At 43.8% G+C, this 18,065-nt stretch overlaps 1 protein-coding gene across 16 annotated transcripts in view; it reads left to right on the top strand.

The window, feature by feature from the left end:
* LOC118506675 (ankyrin-3) overlaps window positions 1-18,065 on the top strand; it is a 115,410-nt gene that overhangs the window by 24,329 nt on the left and 73,016 nt on the right. For 9 of the 16 annotated variants that reach the window (XM_036044114.1, XM_036044129.1, XM_036044118.1 and 6 more), the window contains 12 exons: window positions 4,589-4,690; window positions 5,446-5,898; window positions 6,019-6,783; window positions 7,113-7,316; window positions 8,425-9,168; window positions 9,234-9,414; window positions 9,497-9,764; window positions 9,914-9,931; window positions 10,050-10,435; window positions 10,558-10,769; window positions 14,283-14,487; window positions 16,213-16,239. In XM_036044114.1, coding sequence (XP_035900007.1) covers window positions 4,589-4,690; window positions 5,446-5,898; window positions 6,019-6,783; window positions 7,113-7,316; window positions 8,425-9,168; window positions 9,234-9,414; window positions 9,497-9,764; window positions 9,914-9,931; window positions 10,050-10,435; window positions 10,558-10,769; window positions 14,283-14,487; window positions 16,213-16,239 — 3,565 coding nt within the window. Of the gene's footprint in view, window position 1; window positions 560-4,588; window positions 4,691-5,445; window positions 5,899-6,018; window positions 6,784-7,112; window positions 7,317-8,424; window positions 9,169-9,233; window positions 9,415-9,496; window positions 9,765-9,913; window positions 9,932-10,049; window positions 10,436-10,557; window positions 12,610-14,282; window positions 14,488-16,212; window positions 16,240-18,065 lie in introns of those variants that run through there. The other 7 variants (XM_036044125.1, XM_036044126.1, XM_036044127.1 and 4 more) reach the window with 6 other exon arrangements.

Raw genomic sequence — 18,065 nt, 5'->3', positions numbered from 1 at the left:
GTATACATGTAGCTGTATAGTTATTAACAAAATAGCCCATAGTGAGCAGCGTTGCAGCAGCGAAGAAAAAATAAAGAATCAAAGCAAGCGCAGCGAAAAAATCGTCTTCTGCTTGCGAATATAGGACACAGTGCCACAGTTTGCTCCACATTCAAAGGGTGTGCTTGGAATATTATGCAATCATTCGAACCGTGGGTTTGCTTAGTGGTGGCAAGTTCAACAGTGGCACCAAGTACGGACTTACCGTAAGTGTCCGCAAGCTCTGTACGAGTGTGTGTGTGTATGTGTGTGTGCGAGTGTCTGTGATTTAAAAGTGGGTACGAGAACGGTCTCTCGAAGACTTCAAGTGTGTCCTCAATAGCGGAAGCATTAACTTGAAGCAGGATAAAGAAAGTCACCTCTGCACCGTGATCCGTGCACCAGTTTGTAAGCTACAGCAGCAGGGTTTATGCGTTTATGCAGAACACTGCAGCACGACCAGAGGGTTTGCTACCGGTTCTAGCTTAATCGATCGTAACGAGGGACCTGTTTTGCAATGGTCACTGAAAATGGTACACAGGTAAGTGTGGGCCTGCCGGGAGGTTAGGGTTTTGCTACGTTTTCTGGATTAATTCTCGTTAGTTGTACGATATATTCAACCCATTTTGTTCTATAAAATGTACAATTTTATACGAAAGCATCACAAGAAAAAGGGGGAAAACAGAGGAAGAAGGCAACAATTTTCACCGAGGAATTAAGCCATCGATGCCGCAGAGCGATCGATATTCTATCATGGTCGTCGGTGCGGTCGTCACTTGGTAGTTGTGCTTGCGTGTAGTATGATGCCTACATATTCTTCTTGAACAAAAGAGACAGCAAGAGCGAGCGGGTGCGAGAGAGCAGGAGCGAGCGAGGCGATAATAAGAGTGAGAGAAACAGTGTGTACTAGAAGGAAGAAACAGAGCAACAAGGACTTGAGTATGACAAGGATGCATCATTTGCTGGAGAGAGAGAGCGAGAGCGAGAGAGAGAGAGAAGGGGCAAAAAACAAGGATAATGAAACTACATCTCTTGCATGAAAAGAAAAACCGGACTGAGGGTGGTAGATTTCTGGGCAACCACTTGACACCCCTAGCGTTAGGGGGTAGACGAAACCGACCGACCGACCGACTGGCAGGGCATGTCCGGTACACGGCTTTCCGTTTCTGTTGAATGGCACGTTTGGCACACAGGAACACACACGTCGGAAATAAAAAGCGAATGGGAAATCGCAGCGTTGTCGGTGTCGGATGATGGTAACACACAAATACACAGCCGCGGGTCGTTTTCCACGGCAGGTCTCTCTACCGGACGACGACGACGACCGGAACTGACACGCACACAGTGTCACGGGCAGGATAAAGGACGACAACGTTGTACACCCATACATGCCCACCGGGGCTCCGGGTGTTCATTTCTGGTGTGTGCCATTTCAAACAGAACTCCAAAATGGCAGACCCATTGCAGGGCATAAGTGGGCATGTTTGCCGTCCGCGCTTTCAAGGTTCTTGCTCAATTCGATCGTTCTCAGGGGGAGGGCATATGTTTTGGGTGGCCTCCGGAAAACAAAACTTAGAACATATTTCGCAATCTTTGTTCTATGTTTGTCCTTTCAAAGTCCTGCCTCGTGAAAACTCAGCTCTCGGTATCGATTATACGAATTTAAGAAGTTATCGCAAAGGTATACTTCAAGTCTCTGTTTAATCCAACACCGAGAGACCGAGACCGAGTCGTCGTCTAGCAAATAGTAGTAAGGAGACGCCAAAAAAAAAAAACAATTGGGCTTTTCTCCTCCAGGGTCTTGCCGTCGGCAGGCTAGTCGGCGGGCTTACCGATCATCAATCACACCGTGGCTGTGGAAATGGCCCACCAACGATATGGTAATTTGACATTCGCGCAACCATTCCAACCACCGTTTAACCTTTGTAACTGAGCCACCCGCATGGGGCCGTAGGGTTCACGGCTGGACGGCTCTCGGTTGGATGTGTGGTGGAAAATTAAATATTGTTTGGGTTTCTCAATCGAGAGCAAATAATGTTTGGGTGCGGTCGCTTTCATGACCGGATGGTGTTGAATGTGCTGTAACATGTGGTTACGGGATGTATTACCTAATGGGCTCCTGTAATTTACGGGTTTGCTGCAATCAATAATGAGGTGACTGATGGTGTAAAGTTTGTGACCTTTGCCGTGCCCAGAAATAGGTCTATTTAAATCTTTTGCTTCTAATCACATGAGTATGTCAAGGAATCCTGATGCTAGCTGAAGGAGTATATTTAGTATTAGGATGAGCATGTGGATTAAAATTACTGAGTCCCATCTTTTTAATAATATTTCATTGTTCGAGTTTGTTCGACACGGCAGGACGTAATGTCGAATTCTCGTTCTCGTGTGCAGAACTCCATACGGAGCAGCTATGGGTTTCTCCAGAGAAGTTGTTTTACTCTGAATTGTATCCAAACATTCGATTTTATTAAATTTAAACTAGGGGTAAATTAAGTCAAGAAAGTTAGCAATGGTACGCCCAGACCTTTTGAGGTTGGTCAAAGAAATAGAATAAGGATTATAAGATCGAGGTCCAGATTCTCTGCTCTAATTATTAACATTATATGCGATTTTCTAAACTTAAAACTCTTTATAAGATTGCTTAAAATGAGTCTGAGGACAAAAATTGATCTACAGAGTTGTTATCCTTAATAAAAAAAAATGTCAGCATGTTTAAAACAAGGCTCAAAAGGAGATACGAACCTCCAAAGTATTCTACGATTTTTTGTTGTAATCTTGATACCTTGAATTATTGTGTGAGCCACGCGGACGCTTGTTTTATGACCTGTAATGCATTGCATAATGTTGAAATGACTATATTTTTTTAAATACTCTATTTTCGTTAACGTTTGCACTCACTATGTTATAGTGAAAATTTCATTTCAGACTGTGTAGAATATTAGCAAGCATACAAACAAAATCCTTATCTGGCGTTTGTCCAATAGGATGATTTTGATTGCATCAATAAGTGAATGCACAACTAATTTGTACCACCGAACCCCATTGAGCAGCCAGAAAAACACTGCCAGTGCGTGATCAAACTCATTGATTAGCAAACAGTCACGCCAAACGGTGGCCGTCAGTTTGTCTGTCCATTAGGAGTGAGTTCGTAAATTTTGTTGGCAATTCGCCAACTGAAGCTGCTGCTGCTAACTTCCACGTACAATCGCTGAAAAAAAGGAGCGCACGTAATTTGGTTCATTTGTCAATCGTGCTGCGTTGTATGCTGTTTGTTGCAAAAGTGTCGCCAAAAAAGCACTCCAATGAATAATCTTATTCCAGCAAAAATGTAGATGCGACTGCGTGAAGAATATGGATAAAAATGTTGAAATCCTTGCCAACTAGTTCGTGCGGGCTGCTTCCTGCCCTAACGATCGATAGTGTCCTTTAGTAGGAGCTACTTAGCCAGTTTTATGTGTCGCAATAAACATTCGGTCATGCTGACACAGCTGTACCGTTGCCGAGAGAACTGTTCCAGCTGTGTGTGTACGATTGACCTTTGGCAGCATTTTTTCGTTATGTTTTATAAGGGAAAATAGCTACAGGGTGCATTATGGGAGGAAAAAAAGCGGAAAAAAAAAGATTGCCTCACATTTGTATCTTGGTCGGAAATCCGGACGACTTAGGTAGGTGAGAGCTTCATCGCCGGACTGCCTGGCTGCCCGTGGACAGAATGTCTGTCCGCATGATGTAATGTACTATCCCGTCAACGGAGAACAGCTCGCTACCGGTCGGCCGGTTGATGACGTTGGCATGCACGGCGAACGGAGCCAATCTCACGACGCGTCAGAACCAGCGAAATAGAGTTATGCTTTTGTTGAGCCGAGGAGATTTAGCATTTCCTCGGCGTTTTTTTTTTCTCCCGTCGCCGTGTCGTACACCTCAGGCACGAAATGAAGGCAATTTTGAAGGCCTTTCGGGAAGTTGGTACGTAGGTTCGGTGGAAGAAAACATTAGGCAAGAGAAAAAAGCGCATGCTAAGGTATACTGCATTATGACATAGACCTCCGGATCGATTCAGTCCGTGCCTTTGCCTTTGTTGCGCTTGGTAAAATGCCTTTGGCCGAGTGAGCACGAGCAAGCCGGGCACAGCTTGATGCCACATCTCGGAAGGACCCCAAACTCATTCGGTAGCTGGAAGTCTTGCAGGATTGATGAATACGAGCATCCGCGTATGTGTTGTGACTTGGAGGATCTGATGATGTGAAACGCTACTGAGTTTATGTGAATGGAAGTGTGACCAGTGATTGTGAAATAGTTTCCGCTGCTCTAAAAAATCATCTGATCTAATCAAGTGAACTCAAGAACTTATAAACGATTTCAACTATTTTGTTACTATAATGGTACATATTATCAAACAAGTTTTTGAAGAATTTTTCTATAGTTCTACAGTTAAGGTGTTAAGCGAAATAATAAGTTAATTCTAAATGACATTAGTACATTAATAACTTGACAGTTTTGTGTTGTAGTATGCAACTTGCCATAGTATTCATATTAATGTACGCGTGGTCTTGTAAACTCGTTACAGTCTGATGGAAACACATCGTTCTTGCGTGCCGCAAGAGCAGGCAACCTGGAGAAAGTGTTGGAACACTTGAAAAATAATATTGACATCAATACTTGCAATGCGGTAAGTACACTTCCAGGAACAACCGTAAATCTTCAAAACCCTTTTGCAGAGCCAGGAATACTACGAGGAGTTTAAGGATCAGTGTGCAGTGCAAAACGATGCCCTTTGCATCGAATGTTTGCCATCAGATGTCGCCACTGCCACCGGTGAACAGAGGCATTTTTTCGCAATGTATGATAATTCCGTTCGTGGTGTTTGTTGGGCGCATGCCCGTGGACTCGTTGGAGAAGTTGACAGCTACCGTTTCGTTTCGAAGTACAACTCACTGCGCACGCGCTGGGCTGCCATCCTTCGGGTTGGTCCTGCGAATGCTTCCGCGTTCCCCGTTTCGGCGAATCTACTCCGAAGCTTTGGAGGAGGGAAAGCCGTCTGACTCTCATAAATACTAGACAGGAGATAGAAAAGCGTCTACGGGATAGCGGCAGCGTGTACGCGTGTGTTAGGTTATGGTTCAATGTTGAGTTCTCGTGAAAGTGAAAGTCATCGGCCACAAGGCGTCGGTGGTGATGGTGAGAGTTGTGGGTGCTGCGACAACGCGGCCTCGGTTTATTTAGAATCAACAACTTGCCTACTTATGCGCGGACATTGTTGTTTTTCTTTTCTTCTGCGCGAAAAAGTGAACGGCAACGGCTGTTTGCCGAAAGTGATTCAATTGACAGATTGACAAGCAGTCGGTGTTTAATGGTTTTTGTGTGGTGTTTTCTTTCTCTCACATTTCATGATTGATTGATGTTGGTTCGACCATGGCGCAACAGAATGGCTTAAACGCACTGCATCTCGCGTCGAAGGATGGGCATGTTGCGGTGGTGACGGAACTGTTGGCCCGCGGTGCCACAGTCGATGCGGCCACCAAGAAGGGCAACACTGCGCTGCACATCGCTTCGCTGGCTGGGCAGGAGGATGTGGTGAAGCTGCTGATCAAGCACAATGCTTCCGTTAACGTGCAGTCGCAGAATGGCTTCACGCCGCTGTACATGGCAGCGCAGGAGAACCACGATTCGGTCGTGCGGCTGCTGCTGTCGAACGGTGCGAACCAGAGCCTCGCCACCGAGGACGGATTTACGCCGCTGGCAGTCGCCATGCAGCAGGGCCACGATAAGGTGGTGGCTGTGTTGCTGGAAAGCGACACTAGAGGCAAGGTGCGTCTGCCCGCGCTGCACATCGCCGCTAAAAAGGACGACGTGAAGGCTGCAACATTGCTACTAGAGGTAAGCTGGCTGAAGTTTGCTTTAAGTTGATGGTGCCTGTTAAAAGTTAATGTTACACAAAATCGATCGAAAAAGAAGGATCTCTCAGCATAATTGGTCGTTCGCTTTTCTTGTCCGCAGAATGATCATAACCCGGACGTAACGTCCAAATCGGGATTCACCCCACTGCACATTGCGTCGCATTACGGAAACGAGGCCATGGCCAATCTGCTCATCCAGAAGGGAGCGGACGTGAACTACGCGGCAAAGCATAACATCAGCCCACTGCACGTCGCCGCTAAGTGGGGCAAAACCAACATGGTCGCGCTGCTGCTCGAGAAAGGCGCCAACATCGAAAGCAAGACACGGGATGGCCTAACGCCGCTGCACTGTGCCGCCCGCTCCGGACACGAACAGGTAGTGGACATGCTGCTCGAACGTGGTGCCCCCATCAGCTCGAAGACGAAGAATGGACTGGCCCCACTGCACATGGCCGCTCAGGGCGAGCACGTGGACGCGGCCCGCATTTTGCTTTACCACCGTGCTCCGGTGGATGAAGTTACCGTGGACTATCTGACGGCACTGCACGTAGCAGCACACTGTGGTCATGTGCGTGTGGCGAAGCTGTTGCTCGATCGCAATGCAGATGCGAATGCACGTGCGCTGAACGGGTTCACACCGCTACACATTGCCTGCAAGAAAAATCGTATCAAGGTGGTGGAACTGTTGCTGAAGCACGGCGCCAGCATTAGTGCCACGACCGAGAGTGGGCTGACGCCGCTGCATGTCGCTTCGTTCATGGGATGCATGAACATTGTCATCTATCTGCTGCAGCACGATGCCAGCCCCGATGTGCCGACGGTGCGCGGCGAAACGCCATTGCATCTTGCGGCCAGAGCCAATCAGGTAGGTGTGTGGGTTAGGTTTATCATATGGGGTAAGGATGGGACATCGTGTTTAATAGTGGATGCCTCAAAAAGCCAGTTCTGAAGCTCAAGTGAGCTCATGTGACTTCAAATGAGCACGAATTACTGTGTTACCATAAGTTGGAACTCATGTGGATTCTAGAGCTCAAACTCATAAGAGTTGCAAAGCATTGTTGGGAGCAAACGATGCTTGAGCTCGCTATTGCAAGAGCTCTACCCAACTATGTCTTGGACAGTGTTTAGCCCAAGATCTTGAGCTGTTTCTCGATGTCCCGATTTTGATCAGAAAATCTTCCATGTCTTTTTCAGACCGATATTATTCGCATTTTGCTGCGCAACGGGGCCCAAGTGGATGCACGCGCCAGAGAACAACAAACACCGCTGCACATTGCCTCGCGCCTGGGTAACGTCGATATCGTGATGCTGCTACTTCAGCACGGTGCTCAGGTCGATGCCGTCACCAAGGATATGTACACCGCACTGCATATTGCCGCCAAAGAGGGCCAGGATGAGGTAAAGAATCTTGTTGCTAAAAAGCTTATGGACCACATAGACACCGTTTACTTGATGCAATTGTTCTGGATACGGCACCAGGAATATTTTATCTAGACCAGGGGGGAAATATGTTAAGCAAAGTGAGACAGGAGTTGGATAAAGGGGCAATGGTGCCAACGCTGACAAAACAGAGGGAAAGCAGTAACGCTTACAGACCGTGCAACCGTGTACTAAGTGACAAGCTATAAGCTTATCCGACATATCACACTTTATCGTTTATGGTGCGTACAGGAAGGGATGGTAGAGCAACCAAATGACTTGTAGCTATAAAACATATCGACCGAAACGCAATCGCACAACGACCGCTATGAGCGAGATATCAAACGACGACCAGCGATAGTATAAGATCTGGGGCCTTCAGTCTGCTTCAGGCTTTTGTTTATTTTATTACATCACGTTACGCCATTTTTTATTTTAAGTGTCTCCAGCGATTATTATGATTATTATTATTTTGTCGTATTATCGAAGGATGTGGAATAAAGTATAAGTTTGAGGTTATTTTCCGCGAGTCATCCACGGAGAATACCGGAGTGCCATCAGATTTCCCTTATTATTTCTTTCCTGAGTTTGTTCCGTATGGTTTTGTTACAGTTCTCACAATCGTTTCGCTTAATGTACGGAGAAAAGAAAACAAAAAAAGGTTTAAAATGTTATTTTTAAAATATATGACTCAAAGGAGCAAAGAGTGTTCAGATAAGAACTGCAGGTTTGTTGATTATGATTTTTTCGAGAAAGGTCCGCTAGCACATCAGCCCAGGCAGGTATAGCGAGAGTGTAGTGTTATGTTTCGTTTTATTCGTTTTCTTTGTTATTCTGTTTGAGTTTGAATTACTACCGTGTTGTTGGTTAACGTTTTGTTTGATTGAATAACCGCTTGTTTCGAATGCCTAATGTGTTACTGTTTGAATTGACATTTGTTTACGCCCGGTTAGCCCACGTCCAATGCTGAACATGTATCAGTCCCCATGCGTGGGTTTAGGGGTGTACTTTCCCGAAGGGACACGTGCTGAGGCATACTCTTCCGATGTGATCACAAAATTCTAAACTCTTTCCTTCTTCATCACAGGTTGCGGGCGTTCTGTTGAACAACGGGGCCCAGATCGATGCGACCACCAAGAAGGGCTTCACACCGTTGCACCTGACAGCCAAGTACGGTCACATGAAGGTTGCGGAGCTGCTGCTGGAGAAGAACGCTCCGGTGGATGCGCAGGGCAAGAATGGCGTTACTCCACTGCACGTCGCCAGCCACTATGACCATCAGAACGTGGCTATGCTTTTGCTGGAGAAGGGTGCCAGTCCGCATGCTACCGCCAAGAATGGTCACACACCGTTACACATTGCAGCGCGCAAGAATCAGATAGACATTGCCAATACGCTGCTGAAGTACGAGGCACAGGCCAATGCGGAGAGTAAGGCCGGGTTCACGCCGCTGCATCTGAGCGCTCAGGAAGGACACACCGAGATGTCCGGACTGTTGCTGGAGCATAAGGCCAATCCGGACCATCAGGCTAGGAACGGATTGACGCCGATGCATCTCTGCGCTCAGGAGGATCGGGTCAGTGTGGCGCAGGTGTTGGTAAAGCATGGTGCCAACATGCAGGCCGCTACCAAGGCAGGCTACACGCCGCTACACGTCGCTTCCCACTTTGGTCAGGCTAACATGGTACGCTATCTGATTGAGCAGAACGTGGATGTGAACACGTCCACCGGCATCGGTTATACGCCATTGCATCAAGCTTCGCAGCAAGGACACTGCCACATTGTTAACATTTTGCTGGAAAATAATGCTGATCCTAACGCTATTACAAATGTAAGTAGAAGCTGAACGTTGGCCTGTATCATGACTTATATTGTCCTATATTTTCTTGCAACCAGAATGGACAAACTTCGCTGAAGATTGCACAAAAGTTGGGCTACATCAGTGTGCTCGACTCGCTGAAATCGGTGACGGATTCGAAGGCCACACCGGATCAGCCACCATCCGAGGAGAAGTATCGTGTTGTAGCGCCGGAAGCGATGCACGAAACCTTTATGTCCGATTCAGAAGAGGAAGGAGGTATGTCTCGTGTTCTTTGGTTGCATTTGGGAACTCTCACCAAAATATCCTGACTAATTTCTCATTTGTGTTTAATCTGAAGGTGAAGATACTGTACTGTCTGATCAACCGTACCGCTACTTGACGGTCGATGAGATGAAGTCTCTGGGCGATGATTCGCTGCCGATCGATGTGACTCGCGACGAGCGAATGGACTCTAACAAGATGGTTCAGAGTACCGATTCGCATCAGTTCCCGCCAACGGCGCTGGAAGACTCGATTAGCCCGCAGCATGCATCCATGGTACAGTCCGGTATCTCGGCGACCGACTTTACCGACAACATCAATATCGAGCGTCACTCGCACGTAGGGTAAGTGAGATTCTTCAGAGCTATGGACATCGTCTACTAACCTAGATAATCTACTAATCATGACCCATTGCATTTAATTTCCTGCTTACCTTACTAATACTCGCGGTGGATGGATGCTTAATGTGCATGTGCTTTACAACTTTTCACAGAAAACTTCACTGGAAGAAGTAAGTTTCGTTTAAGGTTACAATATCTGGGATTATACTTCTTGGAAATATTCTAGCTACATACCTGTCATTTGATAACGATTATTAACCGGATGTGTGTTCTTTGTTTTGTCGCTAGTTTCCTGGTCTCCTTCCTCGTCGATGCACGCGGTGGAGCCATGCGAGGCTGTCGCCACAGTGGTGTGCGCATCATCGTACCGGCACGCTCGGCGGCCCAACCAACTCGCATCACGTGCCGCTATGTGAAGCCCCAGCGTACCATGCATCCGCCACCACTGATGGAAGGCGAGGCGCTAGCTAGCCGCGTCCTAGAGCTTGGCCCGGTCGGTGCCAAGTTCCTGGGTCCCGTCATCATGGAGGTGCCGCACTTTGCATCACTGCGCGGCAAGGAGCGCGAAATCGTGATCCTACGCTCGGACAATGGAGAAACTTGGCGCGAGCATAACATCGACATGTCGGACGAAATCATTCACGATGTGCTGAACGAATGTTTCGAACCGGAAGGTAATGACGGTGACTGGACCATAGATTGAAGTTGCGAAAATGGCGACGGATGTGTGGGGATATCATGCCAAGCACAAGGTGAGCTAACGGTGTCTCGTTGTTTGCGTTTGCGCTTGTTTCAGAGCTCGCACAGCTGGACGAGCTGGGCGGTGGACGTATCTGTCGCTTTGTGACGTACGACTTCCCACAGTACTTTGCGGTGATTTCGCGCATCCGCCAGGAGGTGCACGCCATCGGACCGGAGGGTGGCATGGTGTCGAGCACGGTCGTGCCGCAGGTGCAGGCCGTCTTCCCGCAGGGCGCGCTGACGAAGAAGATCAAAGTGGGGCTTCAGGTAAATCTGTTCAAACCACGCAAAGGCGTGGCGCCGGAAAAGTTGCGAAAGATAAGCGTCAACCACGTGCCGAAGAAGAAACGTTTCTCGTTGATCTGGTAAACCGTAAGGCGGATCGTTACTGGTCCAAACGATCGCAAGCTTTGCGCGTGCTTCTATTCAACCGAAGGCGACAAATGTCAAAAACAAAATGATACACAATTGATATAGATACACACACACACACAAACCACACATCAATCAAAAGCAGAAACCGAAAGAGGAGAAGTTTTGCTTTTACACTCCTCGTGTACATGTGCATTTTACGTTCTCTTTTATTAAGTTTTTGCTCAACTGTTTCCTCACCAAACGCTAGTCAACTTGAAACTCACCTGATACTTGAAATCAAAAACCTAATTGCATGTAATCTTATTGTTTTTTTAAAAATCGATTATATACTGTAGTTGCTTCTTAAGTCGGTGCATTATTGTTTTAGTTTTCTCTCTGTAGTTTTTAAAATTATTCTTAAACGATGATTGGATGGTTTTGATACTCACGAATGTGCTTCTTTGATTAAGTGGTTCTCAGTTTCGTATAATGTTGCTTTATTTTTAAAGTTTCTTTTGCCGTGTCATTTACGGTTACAAACTATCTATAATACTGTTTACATTCAATAGCAATACGATCACTATCACGACAAAAAAAAACCTAAAGGAAGGTAACTAACCAGCAAAGTATTTCTCACCACTTCAACAGTAACGAATTAAACGAACGAAGTAAAATCAGCTCAGTTTTTCACATAACTTCACATCTTTTACAAAAACCCTTATCATATATTTGATAACACAATACAGTTTAATCGCGTTAAAACAATGCTTAGACATACACGTTCGTATCATAACTGCTGCTTAAATGCAGTTGAAACGATGAGCAAGAGAACAAGAAAAAAAAGAACCGAAAAAAGATTTGCATTAGCAAAAAAAAACGTTTACTCTTCTCCTAGATCTTAACGGAAATGATTGCTAGCTCTAGGCTCAATGGGTGTAGGAGCTGTTATACATCGCAACGAAACGAGTATTCGAGTTCGTGTTTACATGAGCATACAATAATTACGTACTAAGTGTAACGGGGAAGCCTTCTAGAAGACAAGTTTTGCTTAAATTTGTTGCCAAATTTAATCTAAAACTTTGTTCCATCTACCTTATTCAGACAGACACACATACGAGAACGAACAATCAGCTTATGCGATATAATCAGATAACCTGCAAATGAAAAGTGTTTGCTTTGTTAAAAAGGAACTTTAACAGACAATTTGGAAAATTTCTGCACCCTTTAAACAGTATTCGCAAAGTTCTGCCAAAAACCGCGAAATTCTATACCCAAAACGGGAAATGGCTTAAGATCTCAGGCAAACTAACTTAGGTGCAAATACCGAGTACATCAATTACTGGAGACAGCAAAAGGTTTGAATAGTTTGTTAATTGATTACAGTAAAATGTTGGTGCGCAAGAGAGATAAAGAGAGAGAGAAAGTGAGAGAGAGAGAGAGTGAGTGAGTAATGGAACAGGTGCTTTGCCATAAAGCGGACGACAAACCCAAGATCAGCGAAACCTCCAAAGCAAAGTTGAATTGCAAACGAATTATATTGTAATAATCGCAAAAACATTTAAAGGTTTATGACCATACACTAATGCTCTTTACACACGATCAGGGTGGAAAAAACAAAACAAAAGGCATGTAGCAATTTTGTGGCAGAGGAACGTTTTTAATCGCCCCATTACTGAGTAGCATCCAGTACAGTAACATACACACGATTTGAGTGCCCAATAAATTTAGTTCATGTGATGAAAATGAAATCCAAGCGCCTGCTGCTTTTGCAACTAAATTGTTTCATTTCTTGCTTGTGTTTTTGTGTTTTTTTGTTTGCCGGTGTCACCAAACGATCGGAACATGTCTCAGAAAATTATGATAAGGTTGCTGATACACTCAAGAATGTAAAGTCAAGCGAAACAAAACAAAACAATCAAACTCTAGAGGCAGGGTGGCAAACGCAATTTGAAAGTGATTCACTCTACACGTAACTTTTATCGTTTAGGGTTTGTTTTTTGTTTTTCTCTATTTTTGGCAAAATTATTAACTAAAAAATGGTTGAATGTGCGGGATTAGTGACTTTGGCTCAATACAAGTAAGGAAGCAGAAACAAAAAGTGAGACACTGAGGGACCACCACAATTTGGTTAACTTAGATAAGAAAATACCTAACCATAGGCAAAGTAGCGGTGAACTGAAAGAAATTCCAAACAATTGAATTGGAGTGAAAGAGTCTCAACGGTCAAAATTAATCTCACAAGAAATGTACTAAATTTATTGGGCATCTTCAGGCATGCTCAGCGTTCCGTGCACGAACACAAGGTACGTTTCGTTCGTATCGTTAGCGGCAGCTAGCTGAAGGTGACAAAATTAGACACAACTGAAGCGAATACTTACCTTTACTATGGCACAATTATCCTATCGAGCGACCCATGTTGGTTTGTTGCGTGTAAAATGGGAACCGTCACCGGGAACATGATCAGTCAATCAAGCTACGAATGCGAAAAGAAAATTATGCGTCAGAGGAGAAATATGTTTAGTGTACGATTACGCATACTCGAATTTGAAGTTTTAAAATTAGTTAAAGTTAGCCTCTTATGTTCCTTCCATGGAGCTTAATGTATGGTGTATTGCATTTTTTTCTTTATTTTTTGTTTGTTTCGTTTGTGCCACACTGTAATGATCACACTGTGATTTTACCTCTTACTCTTATCATTTGCTTGTTTGACGATGTATCATTTTTGTACAGCTTTTACTCGCAAGTCTTGTCTGAGCTATAGCCATGCTAACGCACGAGTCTCTACCTAATGCAACTCACATAAACAAAAGTCAAGACTCACATTCAGAAATGTAAAACCAAAAACAAAAACAAAAAACGAAATTTGCGCCTTGCTTCTATTGTTTGTATGTGCTTGAAAAACGTTTCATTTTCAAGTTATATTTTGCTCTGCGAGTGTATCTATATAGAACCAAAAAACGAATGAAAAAAAAACACACACACATTGACCAGCGCAACATAACAGAGAACGTTTCCGTCGGATTTGGTGGCTGCCGGATTCCTTAGTAAAAAAAAAAAAAACATTTCGAAAAGGTTAAGTGAAGTGGACCCTCGATTGGATAAAGTAGAGGTAAGGCATTCGACTACTTCGGACACAGGTTAGTTTGTGGTGATGTGTGACGTACAAGATAATCTTCGGGACGCTGGTTTTTATTCTTCCCGATGTGGGTTTTCTGTAGATTTTTCTGTAGTATTCCATGCATTTGTGGATTTTTTAAGCATACAGCAGACCGCATGTAGTGAATAATCTTTACCCTACTTTAATACGTTTCCAGGGTCCACTTCACAACACCAGACCCTTCCTCACAATTCACCAAGCCAGTCAACAGCAATTTCTAACCAACAAACAAAAATTCCCCTTTTTGCCTTCTCTACCCAACCCTGCAGGCTCAACCGATCGATCCAGACTTGACGGCGAAGCTGCTGGGCCGTGGAGTGGCCGTCTCGCCCGTGGTGACAGTGGAACCGAGGCGTCGCAAATTCCACAAAGCGATCACGCTCAGCATGCCAGCGCCGAGAGCCCACAGCCAGGGGATGATCAATCAGTACTCGGGCAGTGCCCCAACGTTGCGGTTGCTATGCTCCATCACCGGTACGTACGCACTCTCACATTGCTCGGTTCTGGAACGAATATCCCAACTCTTTGTGAACGGGGTTAGTCTTGATTTTGCCTGTCCACCGTGCCGCAGTCAGTGGTGACGTGGTTATCATGATCCCGTAGTTTCCATCCGTTTGTTTCATACTTAAACTTAAATCTTCCCGCTCGAAATGCGGGTGGGCATCATCAACCAGTCTGTTGGCAATATCAAACAGTCCACACACACACACACAAACACATACGCGCAAACGTACCACAATGCAGTGTCATGATCTAGCAAACGATTGGGCGCGGTAAACCTGTCATCTGTCAGTCATGTTCATTCACTTCCCAATAGTATACCACATGAAGCCTCATAATAGTTGTCGATGCTGTGTGTTCTTCTGAAAACCATCAGAAGCAACAGAGAGCCTGAGATCAGACATTGCTGTAGCATTAGTTGTCCCTCTGATGTCTGAAGATGATTTTTTTTTGTAAATTCTTTTTTAGTTTTAGAACACCTTAAGAGATTAGACCTTCTATTCGAAAAAAATACTCTGTAAAGAATGTTAACGTTGTGTACATTTTGACACGATTTTGAAATGATCATGCTGCTCATCATTTACACGTGGTTCGTCGTACTACACACTCTCCAAACAAGAAAGCATGAAATACAACAGATCACACAGCTTCCCGTTGAAGATTGTTGCCGTGGGAAATTCCTTTCTCTGAAGTGGGAAATAGATTTAACATTCACAAAACCGTTTGGATCACAATATTTGAAAAAAAAAAACAAACATTTTTCATTACTCGTTGTGTTGCGATTGGTACTGCCATAGTGTCCATTATGAATTCTACCGCATTCGTTTCGTCTCGCTAGATCACTGTGCGTGTATATTTAACATTTACCTGTGTGTTGTATTGACTGCTAATTGATATTTATTTTCCGTTGTTTTTTTGTTGTTGGGAAATTTAAAACGTTTTTCTGATTATTTTTCCCCGTGTATCGTTGCTTTACCGTTGTGTACATTACCTTAACCACAAATTTCTTGTTGCGCGGAGTGTGATTTCGTGATTGAACTTCTTCGTTTTTACGATTGGCTTTTTCAAAACCACCATTTCACTAGTACGTTTTGTACGGGTTTGTTTTTCCTTTCTGGTGTGAGATTTCTTTTTTTTTCCCTGTGATGTGTTTTTGTGTTTCAGATTTCCTTCCGTTTTCACCATACCACCCTTGTTGTGTTTTTCTTTTCGTAATAGTGATGGATTTTGGGTTCATGTGCGATGCGATGTGTTGGAGTGCAGTGTGATAGTACATTTATTTTGTGAAATAGTTTTTTTTTTATATGTTTTATTAGACAAAAACACATTCACACACACATACACATATGCATACAAAGTAACACAATCAATCCGTACTCCCGTTTCACGTTGTGTAGTGGTCAAGCATTGCTGCAGTACAAGCGCCATTTTGTCAGCAAACCAGAATCATCCATTTGTGAGCGTATCATCCGTTTGTTGAGTTGAGAGCGAGCGAGAGAGAGAGAGAGCGAAAGTTAGCAGATTTATACTAAAGAGAGAGAAAAAAAAACACACAACACAATCTCTTACATCAAACTCAAACTCCTTAAAATACATTACATTTTTCCATTTACAAAAATTGTTCCGATTTCGTACTAATACCTCGTACAATATGCCTGTTACTGCACGCATTCCCATATTGCGCTCTCTACCATGAAGGTGTGTTTCGGAAAAGATCTCTGAAAGGTAACTAACAAAAAAAACAACAAAACTAAAACAAAAAAAATTAAACAAAACCAAGCAAAAACAATCAAAAACAGAAAAAAAAACAGCAACATGAAACGAAAGCCAAGAGGGTCCAAGCCCAAGCCCAATCTCTCTTGGGAATTTCATTGCAGTTTCTTTTGCGAGTCTCTTTTTTTGTTGCATTATTATTTTGCTATCAAGCAGTTAAGAAAATCGAAAAGCAATGCCAAAAACACAGACAAAAGTTTCAAAAGTAGCATTAAAAATTCAAAACTCCTTACAGAAAGCGAACCCATAACGGATACGCTACGTTCGAATTGGAAACTTTTGGTCCTGAGATTATTGTTTTTTTCTACTCTAAAATCTTCTCTATTATATTCTCTGTCTTTCACACCTTCACTATGCTATGATCGCTCCGGTTTTGTTGTTTTCATATCTCTATGAATGACTTTGCACACGGGGCGTTTTTGCACAACACCCTCTGTGTGTGTGTGTATTCTCTCTGTTAAGGTTCGTCCCTGTACCTTTTTTGTTTAGCGATTTTTCGTCTGTATGATGTTTTTTTTCCACATTTTTCCAATCAGTTTCGGATTCGTTTGGCTTTCGTTGGTCGAGTTTGTTTGGTTCGTTTGTTCGTAATTTTTTCTTGCCGTGTGTATGTTTTCACCAGACAAGATGGTTCCGTTTTTGGGATAATTTATGTTTTGCGCAACAGCTAAACGCTCTTCGTCCAAGTATTACTACCACTACTACTCGTTAATGTTTGCGCTGAGATTTGATTTGTTGGTTTGCGTTTTTGCGGTTTGTGTTTCTTGAGTGCGGTTGAAGCTGATAGTATGCTCAATGTCTACCTGGTTTTCTTTTGGCGTTACGTTCTTCCAGTTTCGTTTAAGAATGCTCTCATTCACTTCTTTAATATTTTCTCGGTTATTTTACCCTTAAACTCCTAGCCCTTGCCAACCCCTCCCCCTCGGTGTATGTTGTTGCCATTTTGTTTTATTGCTGTCTGTGTGTATGGATTTCATTTCATTAAACGTTACAGTTTTGCTAAAAATATGTCTTATGCTTTTTGGCACTTTGGTCGATTAGTAACAAGTTGGGGCCGAGCAGTTGTTGAATTGTGGATACGTTTTTTTGTCTAGCCTTTCCGGTTGTCCTCTGTAAGATTCGTTACCGATTCCGTTCGTATCGTACGTTCAATGGAAACTCCTTTGAAGGGTGGGCTTACAGCTGGACGCGTCTCTTAATTTTTTTTATCCTAGCCTTATCTCGTTACGAATCACTTAACTCTTGAAGCACAACCATAATTTGAGCGTGTAGTAATCTTTTCACCCACAATAATAATGCACCAAATCCAATACGCGAGATGTGTTGTTTTGCCGGTAATCGATTTCCTTTAATCAATCGCATTTTAAACTTCTTTATCGAATCGAACAGATAGATTGAAGACCATTCCGATGACTATCCACTTTTCTGCCCCGCTCTTCTGACGTATGATTTTGTTTTTTATTTAAAACTAAACGAATCAAAGTTTTGACAGGTTATGCCTGGCTGTGAGTTTTCCTTTTTCTTTGCAAACCACATGTTTGCGGTTACCGAGAGAGCTTTACTTACCTTTTCGTTCAAACATCACCGCCATCAATGAGAACAAAAAGAAAAAAAATCATACGATATACACTTTGTGATCACCCTCCGACCTATTTTATGCAAATTTCGATAGCATTTCCCCCTAGCATATTCCCCCCTAGATCTCAGGTACCCTACCAAAAGCATTCCAATCATTTCGATTTTGTCGTCCGTTTTGGTTGTGTCACAATAAGTTTAAC

The sequence above is a fragment of the Anopheles stephensi genome, chromosome 2 (assembly GCF_013141755.1).
Source record: "Anopheles stephensi strain Indian chromosome 2, UCI_ANSTEP_V1.0, whole genome shotgun sequence".
Lineage (NCBI taxonomy): Eukaryota > Metazoa > Arthropoda > Insecta > Diptera > Culicidae > Anopheles > Anopheles stephensi.
This window is presented reverse-complemented; position numbering and strand designations above follow the sequence as displayed.